Here is a 19,422-nt window from a genome sequence, read left to right as displayed (position 1 = left end):
AACTCAGGTCGGTCAGCTTCCGAACGTACAAAGTGGAGAAGTCGGGGACTAATATTCTAGGCCTGCTGCACAGTGAGCATCCTTTGTTCGTAAACCCTAGCCTACTATACCCCATTAGGAAAGATCACAAAAGGAGGGTTAGCCTGAAAGCTTGGTACTTGTCTCGATGGATGCTAGCCCCGATTATTTGTATGAAAGACAAGGGACTGTTACGAACATGACGAATCAGAATTGATTTCTTGATGCTCTTGCTCCTCAATTGTCCGATTACCGATGGGCAGTCTAATATGATGATCCAATCATATAGATGAACTCGGTCGCATGATTGTCATACGGAAGTTGTAGGGCGTTGAAGTCGGTCTAAACACGGATTACTCCGTACTCGTACCTTTTGACCAAGCCACTCCCCAGTGGAGCAGTGCGGGTTCTGGAGTCGAACTCAAAACCTGCTCTGAAAACAGGTGTCAGGACTCAGGAGGTAGCATTGGCACCTGGGCAGGAAACCCCGCCGCTAGCCCGATCGCTGAGGCATTTCGGCTATTGGTCAAACGAAAACACTCTCAGACCATTAGTCTGCATTAGCGTGTGCAACCAGGAACAAAGGATTTTTCCACGGGTTTTGCTGAATATTTTACAATGGAGTATACCCAGACTACTTTCGGATTTAATGTAGTATATTGTGGCCTTAGTACCTGAATTTGGCCTTAATTTGGCCTAATGTTAGCCTTAACACTGACCGCTTTCAGGCCCCAGGATACAGTGTATTGTAAAGCTTTCAGCACGGAATAACCAGTACGCCGGACGAACCCTTTGACTAACGCGTGAGTAAATATCCGTTGCCGAGGTGATACCTTCCCCCCTCTTTCTTCTCTTTTCCTTTTCTTCTCCTCCTCTTTCTCTCCTCCTTATCTACCTTTATTCAGCTGAATCTATAACGTATTCGGTAAACGAGCTGCGCACCCCAAAACACCATAGTAAATGCAACATATTCCACATTTATATCTCAACAACCACGTCTCAACTTGCTTTCATTACTTGTCGATAGCCATCGATAAGCATGTTTAGCAATATATCTCAATTTCAAATAAATCAGAAAGTTGCATCATTGCGGTATTGAAAATTACATCACTGAACTATAGGAAATATATATATCTCAAATCACTATTATATCAAATTTCTCAAAACTCCCTAGAGTGATCAGATATCATATGGAGAGTGATGGGCTACAAGATAAAGTTTATATTGACCACCGTTGTTGCAATATCATGTTGTAATTTATCGCTTTTACTATGTGTTTTGGGGTGCGTAGCTCGTTTACGTGCGTAGCTCGTTTACTGAATACGTTATATATTATTTTCTCTTAAGAGATATAATAAATTAGATCGCTATTACCTCTGAGTTCAGGTCCAAACCGCCTGAGAATCATATGACATATGGAGTTGTATAGCAGAAATCGCTCTATAGGCCTGATACTCAGGTATATAGGCTTCTGTAATTGTAATTCAGGTATTTTGATATTTTGCCAGTCCAAATTAAGGCATTAAGGCACCATTGCATGCATTAAATCCGAAAATGACCCTGGCACCTATGCCCCTGGGTACCCAGACCGTACGATCAAGGAAACTCCGTATCCAAATGCGTACGCAACAAGTGCGCATTATCAGTGGGTACGGTCGATGGTGACTGCCGCCGTTCGCGGATGCGCTCGAACAGCACCTAAGATGGTTGGTTCTTGACTGCCACCTCGTCAGCAAGATTTAAAAGGAGATGAAGACCAGAGCCATGCGGATAATTAATGCGTATCATGACTGAGACTGCTTTGTGACACCGTGGATCTGAATGAGTGGTCCCCGCCTGTGGTTGTTTTACTTGTTGCCTGCATAGCCATGCTAGGTGAGCCTCTATGCATCATGATCACGTTCGTCTCCCCCCCTCCCCCTGACTCCAAATTGGATTGGAGTTGCCTAAGCTAAATCGATGATCTTCGTGATTAGAACCCCAGTGCTGGGCGAGAACTGGGCGAATATCAGTGACCCAGTGGAGCGTCGTCGGGCGCAAAATCGAATTGCTCAACGTGGATATCGAAAAAGTGAGTAGGAAAATTGTCTTTGGTTGCAAAATTGAGACTGAGACTCGGTGGATAGAGCGGGACGATCTTGGTAGATCACAGAGCTGATGATGAGTTTTAGGGTTACGCAAGGGGGACGAGAATCCCACATCCCAGAACAGCACACAGACTAAAGCCACTGCCAGATCGGCCGCCGGTGGGCTGTCTTCTCCTCTAGACTCAAAATCTTCTCAACCAGGGGCACCACAGCAGCAACCTGCTGTGGGACCACAATCATCAGGGCAATGGCCATCGCAACCATATGCGGATCCTCACCATCATATACAACAGCAGGACCCCCTACAACTGCCGTCCGATCTACATTCATACACCTCGCAACTGGATCAAGTTGGCCTCACCGGAAGCCCCTGGGCACAATCGCTGGATGAGGATACACATCAAATCTTCAATTTGAAGACCATGGGCTCTGGCTCCGATTCGCTCTCGACCTCGCCCAAGAATCAAGCCCATCCCTTCCAAACCTCAATCGACACAGACCTTCTTTGCTCAACACCCGCACCGCCATTTCTACACACCCCCCGCGGAACCCCAGAGAGCACCGGCAGCTCCACTACAAGAGGACCTGATGGAGCACATGGACACACAGCATTACATCGCGCAGCACTATACGGTCACGAGTCCGTATTAGCAGTACTACTACAGGCCGGTGCCGATCCCGCCCTACCCGACAGCACGGGCTTCACGCCCCTACATTCAGCCGCGCAACAAGGTCACGCAGGTGTAGTGCGACTGCTACTATCTAGCTCCCCACCTCGAGACCTAATCAGCTGGGTTACCCGAAAGGGTGAGACAGCACTCCATATCGCCGTACAGGCTCAGCAGCCGGGGGTTGTGCGCGTCCTAATTGAGCATTCAGCCCGTGCTGTGAATGATCAGGATTGGTGGGGACGTACCGCGCTGCATATGGCTTGTGAGTCGAACCAGCAAGAACTAGTTGAGATGTTGGTTCATGCTGGGGTGCAGTTGGATATTTCAGATTTTGAGGGGCAGACGAGGGTTTATGATGCTTGCATATAGGTGCTGTTCTATAAATAAGAATGGGTTTGGGATATATTATCATCTTCAATTTTCTGGTTTCTCTGCATCTTCGGTTCATTTGCCTCTGGGACGGGGCTAGCGTACCCAGGTGTCTCTTCTTTGTTCTTGCATTCTTTCCTGGGTCTAGTGGCAGGTTAAGCCTGCCCAGGTGAGCGGGATACTCTCTGTTTCTATTTACACACAAGAGTTCCAACAAAACTCCGGTCACATCATATTAGATTTTCCATTTGCCTGATTAAGCTTATGATTCGTGCGGCCACGGAGGATAGGTTTTGCTACTGATCTTCCAGGACTACCCTATAGAATGTCCCTCTAACTGTTAGTACTTATACCTCTCTCTTGCCAGTGTGAATGTCCGTTCTCGACAGACTTAGATTGAACAACTTGTAAGATAATGCAGATAGTATTTGAAATCCGGCATTGATACATGTTCGAGTGTTTGTGACACAAGTAACTGTTGAAAGTAAATCTGAATGCTTGGAATTACAATAGGCACTTTGCTGATCATGTCTGAAAAACTCTCTCTGTATGCACTCCCTACTTGATATGTAGCTGATTATCTATGTCCTCGCAATGGATAACCCTGCGACTCCAGAGCCCCTTCGTCGAACGAATTCGCCGGGTGAGACTCAGAAACACGTGCACCCTTACGACTAGACGAGCGACGATGACCCCGGCGCTTGCTATCTTTGGCTTCTTGCTTTATCATCTTCTTTTCATTGCGAGACAGCTTTACTTTCTTGGGAAAGTCACAGTCATCTCCTTGGAGATAACGGCCAGGGTGCCAGATGTTCCAGATGACCATGGCGGAGAGCATGGGCAGTAATTCCAGGCAGTAAAAGGGTGCCTCGTGAAGGGTCAAGGGGCTTGTCCCGGCCTTGTCGGTATCGGCAAATTCAATCAGACGGTAGATGATTCGAATCTAATATGCATTAGTCGTCTGTAACTAATGGTCCTGGAAAGGTGACCTACCGTGATGAATGTCAAAGTGGCCCACATGGCTATCACCAATGGGCGCCAGCCACCGCCACGAGAAATGCTACCACGCTCTTGCATCCGACGGTGAAAGGCGAATAGTAGTCCGCAGAAGCACAGGATGAAGAACTGTTGCGCTGCAATGCCGGCTGTGTAGATGTGCAGTCCGATTTTGTTCATCTCGGTGCTAAAGTCCGAGTCCATGATACCACCAGTTGCTTGAACAATGAAAGAGCTGTCAGATCAGAGTCAGCTAGTTTCATTACACAAGAAGAGTGTCCTGGACAGTTGACCCAGGGCCGCCTTTCGGGGCGAAACTCACCTCACATCAAGCCAGATGAAGATTTGGGCCAGTCTTTCGGCCCGAATGCCTGCCACCTTCTTCTCTGGTAAGAAGTAGTAGACCATGCGGCCGAAGATCATGTACACAAAGGCGTTCACCCATAAGGGCGTCAGAAGAATCAACAGCTGTCCGGCGGCCGTGGTCGTCGACTTGGTTTGATCGATGGTCGAGTAGGTGCGCATAATCATTCCGATGCATTGCCACACTGTGCCCACTACAATCACCCAGCAGAACTTCTTCCGGTACATGACCGCTTGAGCGAAATGAGCGATCCAGGTGAGTCCGAATATAACTGTGAAGAAGACAGCGGCGGGCCCATTGGCGCAGTAGGCATATTGAGCGTCCTCGCTGGACAAATCTATCAAGATCAGTCAAGGCCCAGAAGATTAATAGAAGAAGAACATACCACAATGAGTTGGCCAACCCATAATAACGGCCAACAAGAGTGTAACAGCACTCAGAGATCAAAGACAGTGATAGAAGAACAACAGAACAGACGAGCGGAGAAAAGTCACAAGGTGCTGACGGGCGACATTCTTAAATTGAATTAAATCTCACAGTCGATCAGCCGTCGGGTTTTGGCCTTTAGAACGGCTGCCTGATCGGCATTGGTCCGACGCATTTCTGGCCCCCCAAGCGCCTCTAGCCTCGTATAGAGGCCAGGCTATTTTGGTGTGTCAGATTGGCGGCAACCTTGGGAATGCTGCACGGTGAGACGCTTAGGGCTCAACATCTCACAAGACCCACCCGTCACGATTGCGCCCCACCGTCAACGACGATGCTTAGACAAAGAGAAAAAGAGACAAAGAAATGAAGAATATATGGCAGGGTCTGGCGTTCGCGATGGGGAAAAAAATATGTTGACGCCTAGCCTAGGCGGCTCAATTTTTTCTCTGTCATGTTGATCTCGACCGAATTGCCGGGGCCGTCGGCTGTCTTGTCGGCTTCGACTTCCTCGAACTGGTCAACGCCTGATGAACTATCCACCTCGTCGTCGCCCAGCAACATTTGGGGCAGCCAAATCCTCACCATCACAGATGGCCGTTTCACACATACCCTCTCCATTTCTACTGCCTCATTCCCCGCTGCGCTTCAGCTGCGCGATGACTTTCTCCATGATCTTCAAACCGCTGGTGGGGCCGAGCCGATATCCTCTCTGGTGGAGCTTTGAGCCCGCTTTATTGGTTTTACCGTGCGTCGTTTAGAGCAATCTCCTCATGGATTGGCTGACGATCTCCGACATCTTTTGACCATCGCCCTCGATACCTTCGATCGTGATATTCTACTGCAGCGCGAGATCCATGGTGTAGTCTATGCCTTGGACATCTCCGCAGACGCCGAGTCGGCCATTTTAGCTGCTTACGTACGTGCGCGCCATGTTCTGCGCAAAGTCAGTCGACCAGCGGCACCTTCTGCGCTCCTGGCTGCCGCGCAGCAACGCAAAGCACGACTATATGCTGTGTTCGGCGGGCAGGGCAATGATGAAGATTACTTTGAAGAGCTGCGGATGCTCTGGCAGACCTATCGCCCGCTGGTGGAAGACCTCATTCCGTCAGTCTCGAGTATGCTGCAGCGCGAGACCCGTGAGGAGAGCATTAGTCGATTCTATCACAACGGCATGGACATAGTCACCTGGCTCGAGAACCCGGATCGTACGCCACCATCTGACTACCTAATCGGTGCGTCTATCAGTATGCCGCTCATCGGTTTGTTGCAGCTGGCCTGGTATCGAGTCGTCGGACGCATAGTGGGTACCACACCTGCCCAGCTTCAGACCGCGCTTGCTGGAGCCACGGGACATTCTCAAGGCATCATCCCAGCCACTGTGATTGTAGTGGCACAATCATGGACGCAATTCGACGCGCTCGCGCTCGATGCGCTTCGGTTGCTGCTCGCCATCGGAACTGCCAGCCAGGACCAATTTGCCGTGGGCCAGCTGCCGCCGGCTGTTGTCGCAGACGCCGAAGCCAACGGCGAGGGCTTTCCAGGACCCATGCTGAGTGTGGCAGACTGTCCAATCTCCCAGCTCCGCACCTATGTAGCTTCCGTCAATGGGTATTTGCCCGTTGATGCCCGCATTGAGATAGCTCTAATCAACGGGCCTACCAATGCCGTTTTGGCTGGACCGCCACTGTCACTTCATGGGTTTAATGTTTGGCTACGACAGGTGAAAGCTCCGGCAAAGGGCTTGCAACATCGGATTCCTTTCAGCCAGCGAAAGCCTGAGATCCATACCAGATTCCTTCCAATAACCACGGCCTTCCACAGCAGCTATCTAACAGATGTCGCTCCGGGCGTGCTGGAGCGTGTCGCGGATTTCACCATAACCGGTGACCAACTCCGAATCCCTGTCTTTTGCACCCACACAGGGACAGATCTACGCAAGTGTGGAGCCGTCAACTTGATTCCCAAGCTCATTGCGATGATAACGACCCAGCAAGTCGTCTGGCCACGGGCCGTGCATTTTCCCGGATCCACGCATATTCTTGCTTTTGGGCCTGATGGTGCATCTGGCATTGGAACTCTCACTAATCGACTCAAGGAGGGTACTGGCGTCCGTACTATCCTGGCCACGGGCATCTCCAGCTCCCGCACCGAGCTGGGAGATCGCAGTGAGTTCTTTAACTGGAATCCTGCGCCCAAGGGTCTCGTCTACGGACCTATATGGCGGAATCGCTACCGACCGCAGTTGGTACAGATTGCCGGCGGCGGCGTGCTTGTCGATACTAAGCTCAGTCGCCTCTTGGGCTTGCCACCAGTCATGGTGGCCGGAATGACGCCCACAACTGCAGCCTGGGATTTCTGTGCGGCAGTTATGCGCGCCGGCTATCATGTCGAATTGGCACTGGGCGGATTCCATCAAGCCGCCCAGTTGGAGACAGACGTTTACAAGCTGCTGGACGCGGTACCTGCTGGCCGGGGCATCACCTGCAACATGATCTACGCCGCTCCTCACGCGGTGAAGTGGCAGATTCCGCTGCTGGCCAAATTACGCGCGGCCGGCGTTCCCCTGGAGGGACTCACTATCGGCGCAGGCGTGCCTTCACTCGAGGTGGCCACTCGGTACATCAACGAGCTCGGTCTACGCCACATGGGCTTCAAGCCTGGCACTTTACCCGCGATATACCAAGTCCTCGACATCGCATCGGCTCATCCCACCTTCCCTATTCTACTCCAATGGACAGGTGGGCGAGGTGGTGGCCACCACTCATTCGAGGACTTCCACCAACCGATCTTGCAAGCCTACGACTCCATCCGCCGCTGCGAGAACGTTATTCTTGTAGCGGGCAGTGGCTTTGGCGGTGCACAGGACACATTCCCCTACCTAACAGGTGATTGGGCCTGTCGGTATAACCGCCCGCCCATGCCCTTCGATGGTATCCTTCTCGGCAGTCGTTTGATGACCGCCAAAGAAGCGCATACCAGCCCAGCTGTGAAACAGGCAATTGTGAATGCGCCAGGAGTCGAGGATGAAGGTGATTGGGAGCAGACATACACACAACCAGCTGGCGGCATTATGACTGTAACCTCAGAGATGGGGGAACCTATTCATAAGCTGGCTACGCGGGGTGTGCAACTATGGGCTGAGTTAGATCGCAATGTCTTCAGCCTTGATCGTAGTAAGCGCGTCGCGTATCTGCAGAAACACCGTGACTACCTGATTCAGCGACTGAATACCGATTCGGTGAAGGTCTGGTTTGGGTGCGATGTCCAGGGATCTGTTATCGACTTGGAGGAGATGACTTACGCCGAGGTTCTGCGCCGTTTTATTGCGCTTACCTATGTGTCGGCTGAGGGCCGCTGGATCGATGATTCCTACCGCTTGTTCCTGCAAGATTTCCTAAAGCGCGTGGATGCCCGCATTGGCGACGTAGCCCCCGGCCCCGGACTCAGCGAAGTCAACGGCGACGAGGCTCTTGCTGATCCGACAACAGCGCTGAACGCCATCTTGAAGCGGTTGCCGACCGCTGAGGCCCAGCTTATTGGCACGCAAGATGCGGAATACTTTTTGCTTCTATGCCAGAGACGCGGCACAAAGCCAGTACCGTTTGTCCCTGTCCTCGACGAAAACTTCGAGACTTACTTCAAAAAAGACTCGCTGTGGCAGTCAGAGGATCTTGCAGCTGTTGCTGACGCTGATGTCGGCCGGGTACGGCCCAGTGGCGGCGCGATATTCAACTAAGGTGGACGAGCCGGCAGGCGACATTTTAGGCAACATCTACCATGGACACATTGAGTGCCTGCAGCAGCAAGATCCCGAATACCAGCAGGATGGTATCCCTATTGTCGACTGCTTCAGCCCATACTCTGTCCCACAGGACTGGCGACTTGCGGAGCTGGGCATTCATTGCTCGCCCGTCGGAAACACAGGCGCGATGTTATATGAAGTGAAACCACTGGACGGTGCGCCCGGTGCGCCACCAACACCCTCGTTAGCAGAATGGCTTGTGGCCTTGGGCGGTTCCAATGGAGGCTGGCGCCAAGCATTCTTCCACGCAGCGACGATCGTGCAGGGCCGAGCCATCTGCGAGAATCCGCTGCGGCGGCTTTTCCAGCCCACGCGTGAATCATACGTGATGGTGCAGCAGGGCCACGGAGGCCTTTCGGCAGATCCGATAATCACGCTGTTCGAACATCGGCCACACTCTGAGCCGGTCAAGGTCGTGGAGGTGCGAGTGGATGAGCCTAGCGTTATCACGCTTGAGATCATCAACTACCGTAATGCTGGAGGTGCCGCTATTGGGCTGCAGTTGAAGTTCCAGTTCAGGCGTGAGGCTGTTTACGCTCCCATCCATGAAATTATGGAAGGCCGCAACCAGCGTGTCAAAGACTTCTACTATAGAGTCTGGTTCGCGGGTGAACCACCAGAGACATGGCCCTCGGTCCACGACACCTTCCGCGAATCGCAGTTTGAGGTGACGGCCGACTCAATCGCCGAGTTCGCCCATTGTGTACAGAATGCCAGCGATGCCGCTAGCAAGCGGCGTGGCAAACGGATGGCGGCACCGTTGGACTTTGGTGTCGTCATTGGCTGGGAAGCTTTGATGAAGCCGCTTTTCTCGCGGGAGCTTGACGTCGATCTGTTGACGCTGGTGCATCTCACCAATGGCTTCCGCATTCCCGCAGATGCGGACCCCATTCAGGCAGGTTATGCACTTGAGACCAAGTCTCGTATACAAGCCATTACGATCGAGGAGACAGGTAAATTGGTCGAGGTACGTGCGGATGTGTACCATGAGAATAAGGTCGTGCTCGAGTTAAGCAGTCAATTCCTCTACCGAGGCCACCACACAGACTGGGAGAATATGTTCCGCAAAGTGGACGAGGAAGAGATGGAGCTCTGCCCCCGTAGCCCGATGGAGGTTGCGATCTTGAACTCGAAGTCCTGGTTCCAGCCCCTGGATCGGTCGCTCGACCTGGAAAACCAGACTTTGGTCTTCGTACTTCGTTCGACCTACCAATACGCCAGCAAGGACACCTTCAAGACCGTTACTACTGTTGGTGAAGTTCGCGTGAATTCATCGCTCCCAGGTGGTTCGCGGCCGATTGCGACCGTAGACTATCACGCAGTCACCTGCCGAGGTAGCCCTGTCATGGATTACCTCAAGCGTCATGGTAGTCCAGTGCAGAAGCGCGCTATGTTTGATCAGCCTAGTCCCTTGACTAACGATGGCGAATCTTTGATTCTCACTATGCCACACTCTAACGAGGCTTATGCTCACGTCTCCTGGGACTTCAATCCCATCCATGTGTCCGCGTCGCTGTCGCGATATGCAGATCTACCAGGTCTGATCACGCACAGCATGTACACCTCGGCACGGGTACGTGGACTTGTCGAACACTACACCTGTGCCTCAACCATCGGCGCCTTCCGTAGCTTCCACTGCTCATTCACGAGTATGGTGCTACCGGGAGATAAGATTGAAGTCGTCTTCCAGCACATCGGCATGTTGGCGGGACGCAAGATCGTCTCAGTGGAGGCAAAGCACGTCGGGCGCGGCGAGACCGTTCTGCGTGGAGAAGCTGAGATCGAACCTGAGGAGACGGCATTCCTTTTCACTGGTCAGGGTAGTCAACAAAAGGGCATGGGTATGCAGCTCTATACCCAAAGCAAAGCGGCACAGCAGGTCTGGGATTATGCTGATGCCTACTTCTCCGATAACTATGGCTTCCGCATTACCGACATCGTGCGGAATGATCCCAAGGAGTTGACCGTCTACTTCGGAGGGCCTCAAGGCCGACACATCCGTGACCAATATCGTAGTATGACGCGAGAGTCCATTGGGCCCCTTTCGCGCCGAAACTCGCGCCAATGGTCATAAATTGACAGAAACTGAGGAAGAATCGCTTGAGAAATGGATAATCTCTATAGATTCTCGTGGAGGGGCCCCCCGGCCTTCTATGGTCCGAGAAATGGCGAATCTTCTCCTCAAATAACGTGGATCTACCCCGGCTCTTTCAGTTGGTAAAAACTGGGTTACAGAATTTATTAAATGGTATCCTCTTCTTTCCTCCCGATTCTCAAGATACTATAATTACGAACGTGTAAAATATGAAGACCCGAAAATTATTGGAGAATGGTTTAATCTTATTCAAAAAACCATTATTTAATTTAGAATTGACCTAGATAATATTTATAACTTCGACGAGACCGGTTTTGCAATAGGTTTAACCGTAACGGCAAAGGTTATTACTAGAAGTGAATACTACGGTCAGAGATCACTTTTATAACCCAGAAATTGCGAGTGGGTAACTGCAATTGAATATATAAACGCGGCGGGGTAGGCCCTCCTTCTGTATATTATTTTCAAAGGTAAGGTCTATATAGAATCTTGGTTTAATAACCTTCCAAATGACTGGCGTTTTAAAGTTAGTCTAAATGGCTGGACTTCTAATAAAATTAGACTTCGCTAGCTTTAAAAGCTCTTTATTCTATCGACTTTTCCGCGGTTAAAGGATCGGTATCGGCTTCTAGTACTCAATGGTCACGGAAGCCATTTAACCCTAAAATTCGATAAGATTTATAAGTAAAATGAAATTATACTAATTTATATACCACTGCATTTATCTCACCTTTTATAACCACTTAATATCGGTTATTTTGCGGTAGTAAAGCGGTCGTACAGCCGGTTGATTAAAATGAAAATACAGGCTGGGATCAACCATATTAATAAAGATGACTTCCTCAAAGCATACCCCTCTGCACGAATTAAAACTTTTAAATCGCAGATAATTAAAAATAGCTTCTTAGCAGCTGGTTTAGTACCCTTTTTACCCAATCGGGTCCTTTTAAACCTAAATATTTGTCTTCGTATACCAACCCCCCCCCCCCAGCCGGGGTAGCCGTTAATCAAGCATATTAACCATAATGATCCTAGGGAAAGGAGACGATGTAGAGCTACTTTATATAACGTGTTGGAATCACTAGTATCTTAGTATTAGCTGGTACTTAACTATAGAGTACTCCGTACAACATACCGAGTACTCCGTACGTTGTAGGGCCCATAGATATTTCCCTCGGAGCTCCAGGGCTCTGTAGTGACCTGACGGAATTGATCACGCCATGGCATTTGTTGTGTTTGAACCGGGCTCGGAGACGCGGATGCGGTGATGCCATCCCGACTCTTCCTTGCACTTCCGGGCACGTCAGTCCTTGATGCATTGCAGATTCAGTGATTTGCATTGTCAATCCATTGAGGCCAGCTAAATTATTATGTATTACGCAACGTGGTCTTGATCTAAGTAATAGTACAGAGTACAATCATTTCTATATTATATCTGCTTAGTTACGGATTCAAATCACGCGAACGCAGACTCTGCACTCACAAACAGCCGACGCTGAAGTGAGAGGGCCGACGGCCATTTACCTGAAAATTCGGGACAGGGTTTGATGTCTCTGCCTTATTTTCCTGATACGCTACCCGATGCCTTTCCAGCTGCTAGTGCTTTGGGCTAAGCCATTTTTCGTGTTTTCACTTTGATTTTCGCCTCAAACAGGGTAATGCATTATGTAACTGTATTATATTCCAGGTCATGGGCTTTGGTTATGCTTGATACTTTCTGTGTTGGACGGTCAACCGTATGTTTACTTCTAACTCGCAGAGATATATACAAAGCACTGAGTACTTCCATGTAGAAAATCTCGAGTTTTGCCAATTCTACTAAGATCTATCTACATTCATATTAGTTATATGTATCTTGCTACTCGACTCACGAATGTCCCAATTTCTTCGCCGTGTGTTCAACTCGACAGTTGTCATGATAGCATGCAGGAACTCTTTATTTTCTAATTTTGACCAGAAGATACTGATATGTCGCAGCATTGAATACCCTCGCTGTATTGACTTTGAGTGGTAGATATCCTAAACAGCACACATATCTCGCTCAGATCAGTATGATGCGTCGAATCAGTCAAAATCACATCGCTCATACAAGGATCGGGTAAAGGATGACCAAAGCTGCTACGAAGCTCTTTAAGTCAGATTGGAACTGCAACCACCGACTACATACATTCAGCTTCTAGATACATGGTATAGTGGAGGCTAATTATTGCGCCCTAGAGTTATGGGTGGACCGGTTCCGACAGTTAAGGGCAAACCACGAGGAACACAGTTGAGATATTGAATTCTGGTGTCTATATCCACTCCGGCTCGATCGGAAACTTAGCAGGGTCTTCGGGTCGTCTGGTCGGAATCACGACCGCAGGGCGGCGCATATTTCTATCTGATTGTCTTCGGCTTTGACTTGTCTTGCAGACGTCGATAACTATGACATCGCAACTCCACATTGTGATCCCAGAATTCCCGTCAGGATACGGCCAGGATACGGTTAAACAGTCGTGCAGAGCTAACCCATTCTTGCTTCCATTGCTGTTCTCGGATACATGGAAGGGTTATGCCTCACTTCAAAGCCACAAGGGGTGGGGGGCAGAGGCAGCGCCCAACGGCGGAGAAAAACATATCAAAACCCGAGCTAGTGCGCCATAACAATTGGAAAGAGGAAAAGAAATTTCAAATCAACAAAGTTTTTACCGAGACATGCCTAAGCCATGTAGGTGGTGGAGTCAACACCTGCCTCGGGGTACTCGCTGTGGATATAATTAGCCTTTTGCCAAAAAGCATTTTAGTTTGGAATTGGAGAAACTTACGGAAGGGCAACCTCAAAGCGCTTCTCAATCTCCTTCAGGACCTTCTCGTCCTCCTCACTGCTGACGAAGGAGATAGAAAGACCCTTGGTACCGAAGCGACCGGCACGACCAACACGGTGCAGGTAAGAGTCAGCGTCGGCGGGGAGATCGTAGTTGATGGCGAGGTTGATGCGCTCGATATCAATACCACGGCCGAAGACATCAGTGGCAACACAGATGCGCTTGTTGAACTCCTTGAACTCCTTGTAGCGCTTGATACTAGATGGAGGTCAGCAAATTGCTGCAGCCAATGCCGAACTCGGATGAACTTACCGCTCCTCCTGGCTAACACCAGAGTGGACTGCGATACTGGGGAAGTTGCACTCGCGCAACAGCTTGTCCAGCTCGTTGGCACGCTGGGTGCTCTTGACGAAGATGATGACCTGGTTGAACTCGAGGTTGTCCAAAAGCTCATTCAGCTTGCGATTCTTCTCCTTCTCGTCAAGCTTGATGTAGTACTGTTGCAAGCCATGGAGGGTGAGCTTGGTATCATCATCGACATAGACCTCCAGCGGGTTGCGCATGAACTTCTTGCAGATGGGACGAATCTCCTGGGAAAGGGTGGCACTGAACATCATGACCTGCTTGTCGGCGGGGGTTGCACGGAAGATTTCCTGGACATCACGGCGCATGTCTGGGGAAGAATGTTAGTAAGATGTGATAGTCAAGTCGTATATCGCATGCACATACCAATCTGGTCAAGCATCTTGTCACACTCGTCGAGAACAAAGGCCTTCACGTTGCGCAGGGACAATTTCTTGTCACGGACCAGCGCATTCAGACGACCGGGAGTGGCGACCACAATGTTGGGGTAGGTTTCCTTGTTGGACAAGATTTCGACATCTTTCTGGATCGGGGTACCACCGTAGAACACCGCAGTCTTAACGTCGGGCAAGTACTTAGAGAAACGGGCGTACTCGTTCTTGATCTGATAAGCGAGTTCACGGGTATGGCACATGACCAGGATCTGGCACTCGCCAGGAACGGGCTCCAATTGGTGAAGGGTGGTGAGAACGAAGACTGCGGTCTTACCGAGACCGGACTTGGCCTGGCAAAGAACATCGACGTTCAAAATGGAAGTCGGAATGCAAACTTGCTGGACTGTTGGAAGGCGGAGCCGATGTTAGATTGGGTTCGACGAAAGAAGAAGCAAAAAAAAATAGTCGTCTCGCAATGTCCGTCCATCCCCCGACAACATCAAATTGATGCAGGCGGTCATCTTCCGCCGCTTGATCAAACCACCATGACTATATGTAACACTTAAAAGCCAGGCTTTTTGTGCACATCCTATCATATTCTGCAGACAACATGAGGTGCGCCTCACAAGGAGGCAAACGTGATAAATATCACAGTCTTCCACCGCGTGCGCCAATCTCCACGAAGTACGTGAGAGTTGGGAACATAGGCTCAGGCTTAGCGCAAGAGCGCCACAGGACCAAACGTATATATATTGTAAAGACATATTGTCCTTTTTCAGGAGCAATAATCCTCATGTCGCCTGCAGATTCGAAACACGACTGATTGCCAAATACCGACAGAAGATTCCTCCCGCGAGGATGGACGGACGTTGGAGATTGGACAAATGGAGGAACGCTTGTGGGAATAATGAGTTAGACTAACCCTCCGATGGATGTTCGAAGCCGCAGTCGGTGATGGCGCGCAGAAGTTCACCCTTCAGCAGGAAGTCGCGGAAACCGGTAGAGTGAATACCGACATAGCTGCCCTTCTTGTCGGGACGGCCGCCGGTTACAGTCAAGTCGCCCTGCTTGTCGGCATCGCCATTCGTGGCGGCAGGCGCAGCAGTGGTGGCCGGTGCTGTGGTGGTCTGAAGCTCCTCATCAGAGTAGTCGATAAGATCTTCCTCGTGAGACATGGCGACGTAAGTAGGCGAGTTTTGATAAGAAGAGGAAAAAGTATTGCGAGTGAGAGATGACGTGTGGTTGAAGTGAAAGTAGACAAAGGTAATAAGGAGAAGACGTATGGACCGCGGGAATGTGGCAGGTCTCGATAGACAAAGGTGTAGGGGAAGAAGTCATAAGGCGGTAGGACGAAGACCTCACCAAGGGAGCATCACGTGGTTATTCAGCCTCACCGCTTTGGGTCTAGCGTCGATGGGAAGCTCTTCTCGAAGTGCAGGTTGCAGCACACAATTTTGAGATCCACTTGTTGCTCTGTTGAATGTTCGAGAATGGCTAAAGCCAAGGGAAAGAAGGAAGTCAAGAATTTCAAGAACACTCAGAGCCATATTCGAGCACGGCTGGATTACCTACACCAAGCCGCCGCATATTTCCAGAGCAAATCTACACTCGCCAAGGGTCAGAACGTCAAAGTCCACAACAATGAACACACCTCTGTTGCTGGTCATGTTGACTCAGGGGATAATGGCCACACATTAGATACTCAACAACAAGAGCTATTGGGAAACCTCTCAAGGGTATGTGTATCACATCTACGCGCCGTGGCAATGAAGACGCAGATTCGGTTGCCGGTCACACTGAAGAGATCGGTTTGCAAGCGCTGTGATACAATATTGACGCCGGAGGTGACTTGCTCGCATGAAATCAGAAACGCAAGTCGTGGCGGCAAGAAGCCATGGGCCGATGTACTGGTCGTCCGGTGCCTCTTGTGCGGGACAGAAAAACGATTCCCTCAGACGGAGAAACGTGGGAAAAAGCTCGTTGAACGCCGCCAGGAGAAGGACTCGGCCTTGCTACGCGATGTGAATTCACAAAAAGTAGATACCTCCGCGTCGTCGCAAGGAGCAGCAGTCGAATTATGTGAACAGAATGTGCCAATGTTGGATGCTGCGGTGTCTGAATAACGTGAATAGCACTCGCCAAATCCAGTGACTACGCGTGGGGGGTCAACGCGTGGGCCACTTTAATGTATTGAATCTTACACCCTGTCCTACAAAACCCGAAACCAATGCGGCCACACTTTCAAGGTGTGCGTGTCAGCAGGCCAGCGCGCTCCCTTTTGCTATATCAACTACATGATCAAGGCGCTCTGCAGGAGCCCGTCGAACTTGCTTTGTGTCGGCTTTTACAATGAGATCTCAGCTACGATCGCCAGGGATGTCCATCAAACCAGGGCAATGATTTCCACCATCATCGCCGGAAGAAGTCTCAACCCCCTTGAGTAGCCTCAATATATCTCTAGCGACTGCACCGACGACCTGCTTGCTATTCAAATCGAGACCCTGACATTTCAATGTCCATGTCAACCTTGGAGGACTCAACGCAGAGCGACGTACGATTCAATCGTTTTGAAGAAACTGTTCCCAATTATATTGCAGAACACCACAAGCCAAGCTATAATCATCCTAGCAATGGACATGGGCCAACCTCAACGCAGAAAAAGAAAACCCGGAGCAATGTACACGCAACATGCAGAGAGGGGAATCGAAGCAACAGGGGAAATAGCAGAAGCATCAAATCAAACAAGGAGACGCATAAGACAAGTTGTGCTTATGCGCTTTAAATCACATTCAAAACCCTTCATGATAGTCATCAGATCTCATGGATTCCCACCGGGTGGGAACCGAGTTCTCATGGCCGTCATCGACGCAGCTCAAGCAGTCATGAAGATACTGCAGTCCGTTCGAGGTCGCCTGCTCAACACTGGTGTCTCTACAACATAGGCATGCAGTTCTTTCAGCCAATTGTTTCATCAAGCAGATACCCAGAGTAATGAAATGTGACATATATATGAATACGGTGATTGGCGCGCATTAAAAAAAGGGTTCATGAGGACACATTCGATATATAGTCTGTTGTTTCTTGTTCTGTCGGCTTTGATGTGTTCTGGTTCGGATACTTGTGTGAAGAAAATATAGGTGTGTATCGGTCGGACCATCCAGTGGTCGAGTAAAAGTGAGTTGTGCGGAGCGCAGGACCGTACATGGTCTTTCGGAGCGCTTCAAGATAGGTGGGGTTGAAGGAAGTATTTGGAGAGAGTGTTTATGGGAAGGCATTATCGTCGGCGCCGAGAACTCTGATCAATGCGGTGATCTAGATTCTCGATCCGGCCACGGAATGACTTGACAATATCACGGATATGGGCGATCTTCGCTAGCTCATTGTCTAACTCGTCGATAGAGGCCAAGATTTCACGGGTGCGGGCAATTTCCGCATCGGCATTTCGAATGACGTTTCCCGCGCGGTCGTAGGTGTTTTGGATGGAGCGCTGCATTTGATCCTCGAGCTAGCAAGGATGTCCTATGTTAAAACAACGAAATGTGATTTCCCGATGATATGGACATGCGGTCAAGGACCGAGGAGGAAACATACATATTCGATCCGGTGACTGATCTGCGCCTGCAATCCATCCAGCTGGTGCGATAGTGCGCGGAGGCTCATAGGGTCTAGCAGCAAGCGACCCTGGCTGCTGGCAGCGCTGGTTGCGCGCGAGCTGGAATTGCTGGTCCTTCCAGTGCCTCTTCCCCTGGCCACCCCATTGCCGGCATGGCCGCCCTGCAAGGCAATCTGCTGCTGTTGTCGGAGGATCTGGATCTCGGAGGAGGTGAGACCAAGCGAAGTGTCGGGAATCGAGGCTGAGACGGACATTTGGTCCCGGCAGAGACATGCTCCGACCGCGACAGTCTACGAGGCGCCGATCAAACTCGATGTGAGACCAAACGGACCACAGGTCATGATGGAGGATGGAGAGTGTAAAGAGGAGAGTTTGCGATATACTGCAGTCAGGCCGGGGAATGCGACTATTGACGGCTGAGGAGGGGAGAGAAGCTTCTTTTTTCTCCTATGAGGAGAAATCAAAAAGGAAAAAGAGAGGCGGAGAAAGAAGGTGTGAGCCGCTGGAAGGTTGGCGGCAACTCAACAGACAGCGCGCGGCTCGAGGGAAGCCAGTTACACTCCCGACGAAGAGGCTAGTGAGATTTCTCTTTTATACATATGCATGTTTTGGAGCACAGGCTCAGGCGGAAATATGATACCTCGGACTTCCCCATAAAGAGGGGCTTGGAGATGGAACGAACATCAAGAAAAAGTAATTTTTAGCAGCCTATGTATTTATTGTATTGATATTTTCAGAGTTTTCTTTTGTTTCATCCTCAAGTACTTCTTCGATGTTTTTTTTTTCTTTGATATTGAATATTGCATAGGCTCTGCACCTATCTCATTGAGATGGAAGTTTCAAGAGGCTCTACTCCGTACATTAATGCCCACCAGGAATATAAGAGAATCGAGAGCAATGGGCAATGATATACATCTCTATATATGCAATGATAACATTGATTATATATAAATCAACATAGATGTAAAATGTACGATGTATGTACAATGTATGTAGTCGTAGTTCAATAATGCTGAACCATGGTAGCTCTCTCTCTCCACTCTTTAGTTTCTCTACGGAGAACCACAGCGACCAGATGAGATTTAACTTCCATGATTGGTCCTAAAATACACCGCTTTCTTTTCCGCTGTGCATGTTGGATTTCTGCCAAAATTATCTAGGACTGGTACTTGACCAAGTCCCAACTTCAACTTTAACTTCTTTACTCAGCCGCTACTATCACAGCCAACCTTAGCTGCTCAAACCGTGAAGCTAAAACTGGTGATTTTATTTGACACACCGCTTGTTCGTAGCCTTTCTTACATTCGGCCTGTGAGCATCACCCACCTGTAGTCTCGGACTATCGACCTGACGGCCCGACGCGATCGATCTAGACGAGGCGACCTAACGCACTGATCGCCTGTTATTCTGCGGAATAGACACACTGGCCATCCTCATTGC

General features: G+C 49.9%; 6 protein-coding genes across 6 annotated transcripts; 3 read left to right on the top strand and 3 right to left on the bottom strand.

Moving 5' to 3' along the window:
* Nucleotides 1-1,910: 1,910 nt before the first annotated feature.
* On the top strand, nt 1,911-3,145 carry LCP9604111_4368 (uncharacterized protein; the record flags this gene model as incomplete). Its single annotated transcript, XM_039072059.1, has 3 exons — nt 1,911-1,918; nt 1,995-2,089; nt 2,190-3,145. 3 exons carry the CDS (start codon nt 1,911-1,913, stop codon nt 3,143-3,145), a joined length of 1,059 nt encoding a protein of 352 aa, XP_038929410.1.
* Nucleotides 3,146-3,722: 577 nt separating this feature from the next.
* LCP9604111_4367 (RTA1 domain-containing protein) lies at nt 3,723-4,912 on the bottom strand (the record flags this gene model as incomplete). Its single annotated transcript, XM_039072058.1, has 4 exons — nt 3,723-4,088; nt 4,139-4,376; nt 4,464-4,842; nt 4,891-4,912. The coding sequence occupies 4 exons, from the start codon at nt 4,910-4,912 to the stop codon at nt 3,723-3,725; spliced, it is 1,005 nt and encodes a 334-aa protein (XP_038929409.1).
* Nucleotides 4,913-5,382: 470 nt separating this feature from the next.
* Nucleotides 5,383-10,807, top strand: LCP9604111_4366 (uncharacterized protein; the record flags this gene model as incomplete). The annotated part of the gene is made up of 3 exons (XM_039072057.1): nt 5,383-5,617; nt 5,690-8,634; nt 8,732-10,807. The coding sequence occupies 3 exons, from the start codon at nt 5,383-5,385 to the stop codon at nt 10,805-10,807; spliced, it is 5,256 nt and encodes a 1,751-aa protein (XP_038929408.1).
* Nucleotides 10,808-13,526: 2,719 nt separating this feature from the next.
* LCP9604111_4365 (ATP-dependent RNA helicase SUB2) lies at nt 13,527-15,544 on the bottom strand (the record flags this gene model as incomplete). The annotated part of the gene is made up of 6 exons (XM_039072056.1): nt 13,527-13,572; nt 13,633-13,890; nt 13,945-14,305; nt 14,362-14,772; nt 15,032-15,169; nt 15,292-15,544. The coding sequence occupies 6 exons, from the start codon at nt 15,542-15,544 to the stop codon at nt 13,527-13,529; spliced, it is 1,467 nt and encodes a 488-aa protein (XP_038929407.1).
* A 315-nt stretch (nt 15,545-15,859) lies between these two features.
* LCP9604111_4364 (ribonuclease P Rpr2/Rpp21/SNM1 subunit) lies at nt 15,860-16,492 on the top strand (the record flags this gene model as incomplete). The annotated part of the gene is made up of 1 exon (XM_039072055.1): nt 15,860-16,492. One exon carries the CDS (start codon nt 15,860-15,862, stop codon nt 16,490-16,492), a length of 633 nt encoding a protein of 210 aa, XP_038929406.1.
* A 1,151-nt stretch (nt 16,493-17,643) lies between these two features.
* On the bottom strand, nt 17,644-18,236 carry LCP9604111_4363 (uncharacterized protein; the record flags this gene model as incomplete). Its single annotated transcript, XM_039072054.1, has 2 exons — nt 17,644-17,874; nt 17,961-18,236. 2 exons carry the CDS (start codon nt 18,234-18,236, stop codon nt 17,644-17,646), a joined length of 507 nt encoding a protein of 168 aa, XP_038929405.1.
* Between the last annotated feature and the right edge of the window lie 1,186 nt (nt 18,237-19,422).

Source organism: Penicillium roqueforti (genome assembly GCF_015533775.1).
Source record: "Penicillium roqueforti strain LCP96 04111 chromosome Unknown scaffold_09, whole genome shotgun sequence".
Classification (NCBI taxonomy): domain Eukaryota; kingdom Fungi; phylum Ascomycota; class Eurotiomycetes; order Eurotiales; family Aspergillaceae; genus Penicillium; species Penicillium roqueforti.
This window is presented reverse-complemented; position numbering and strand designations above follow the sequence as displayed.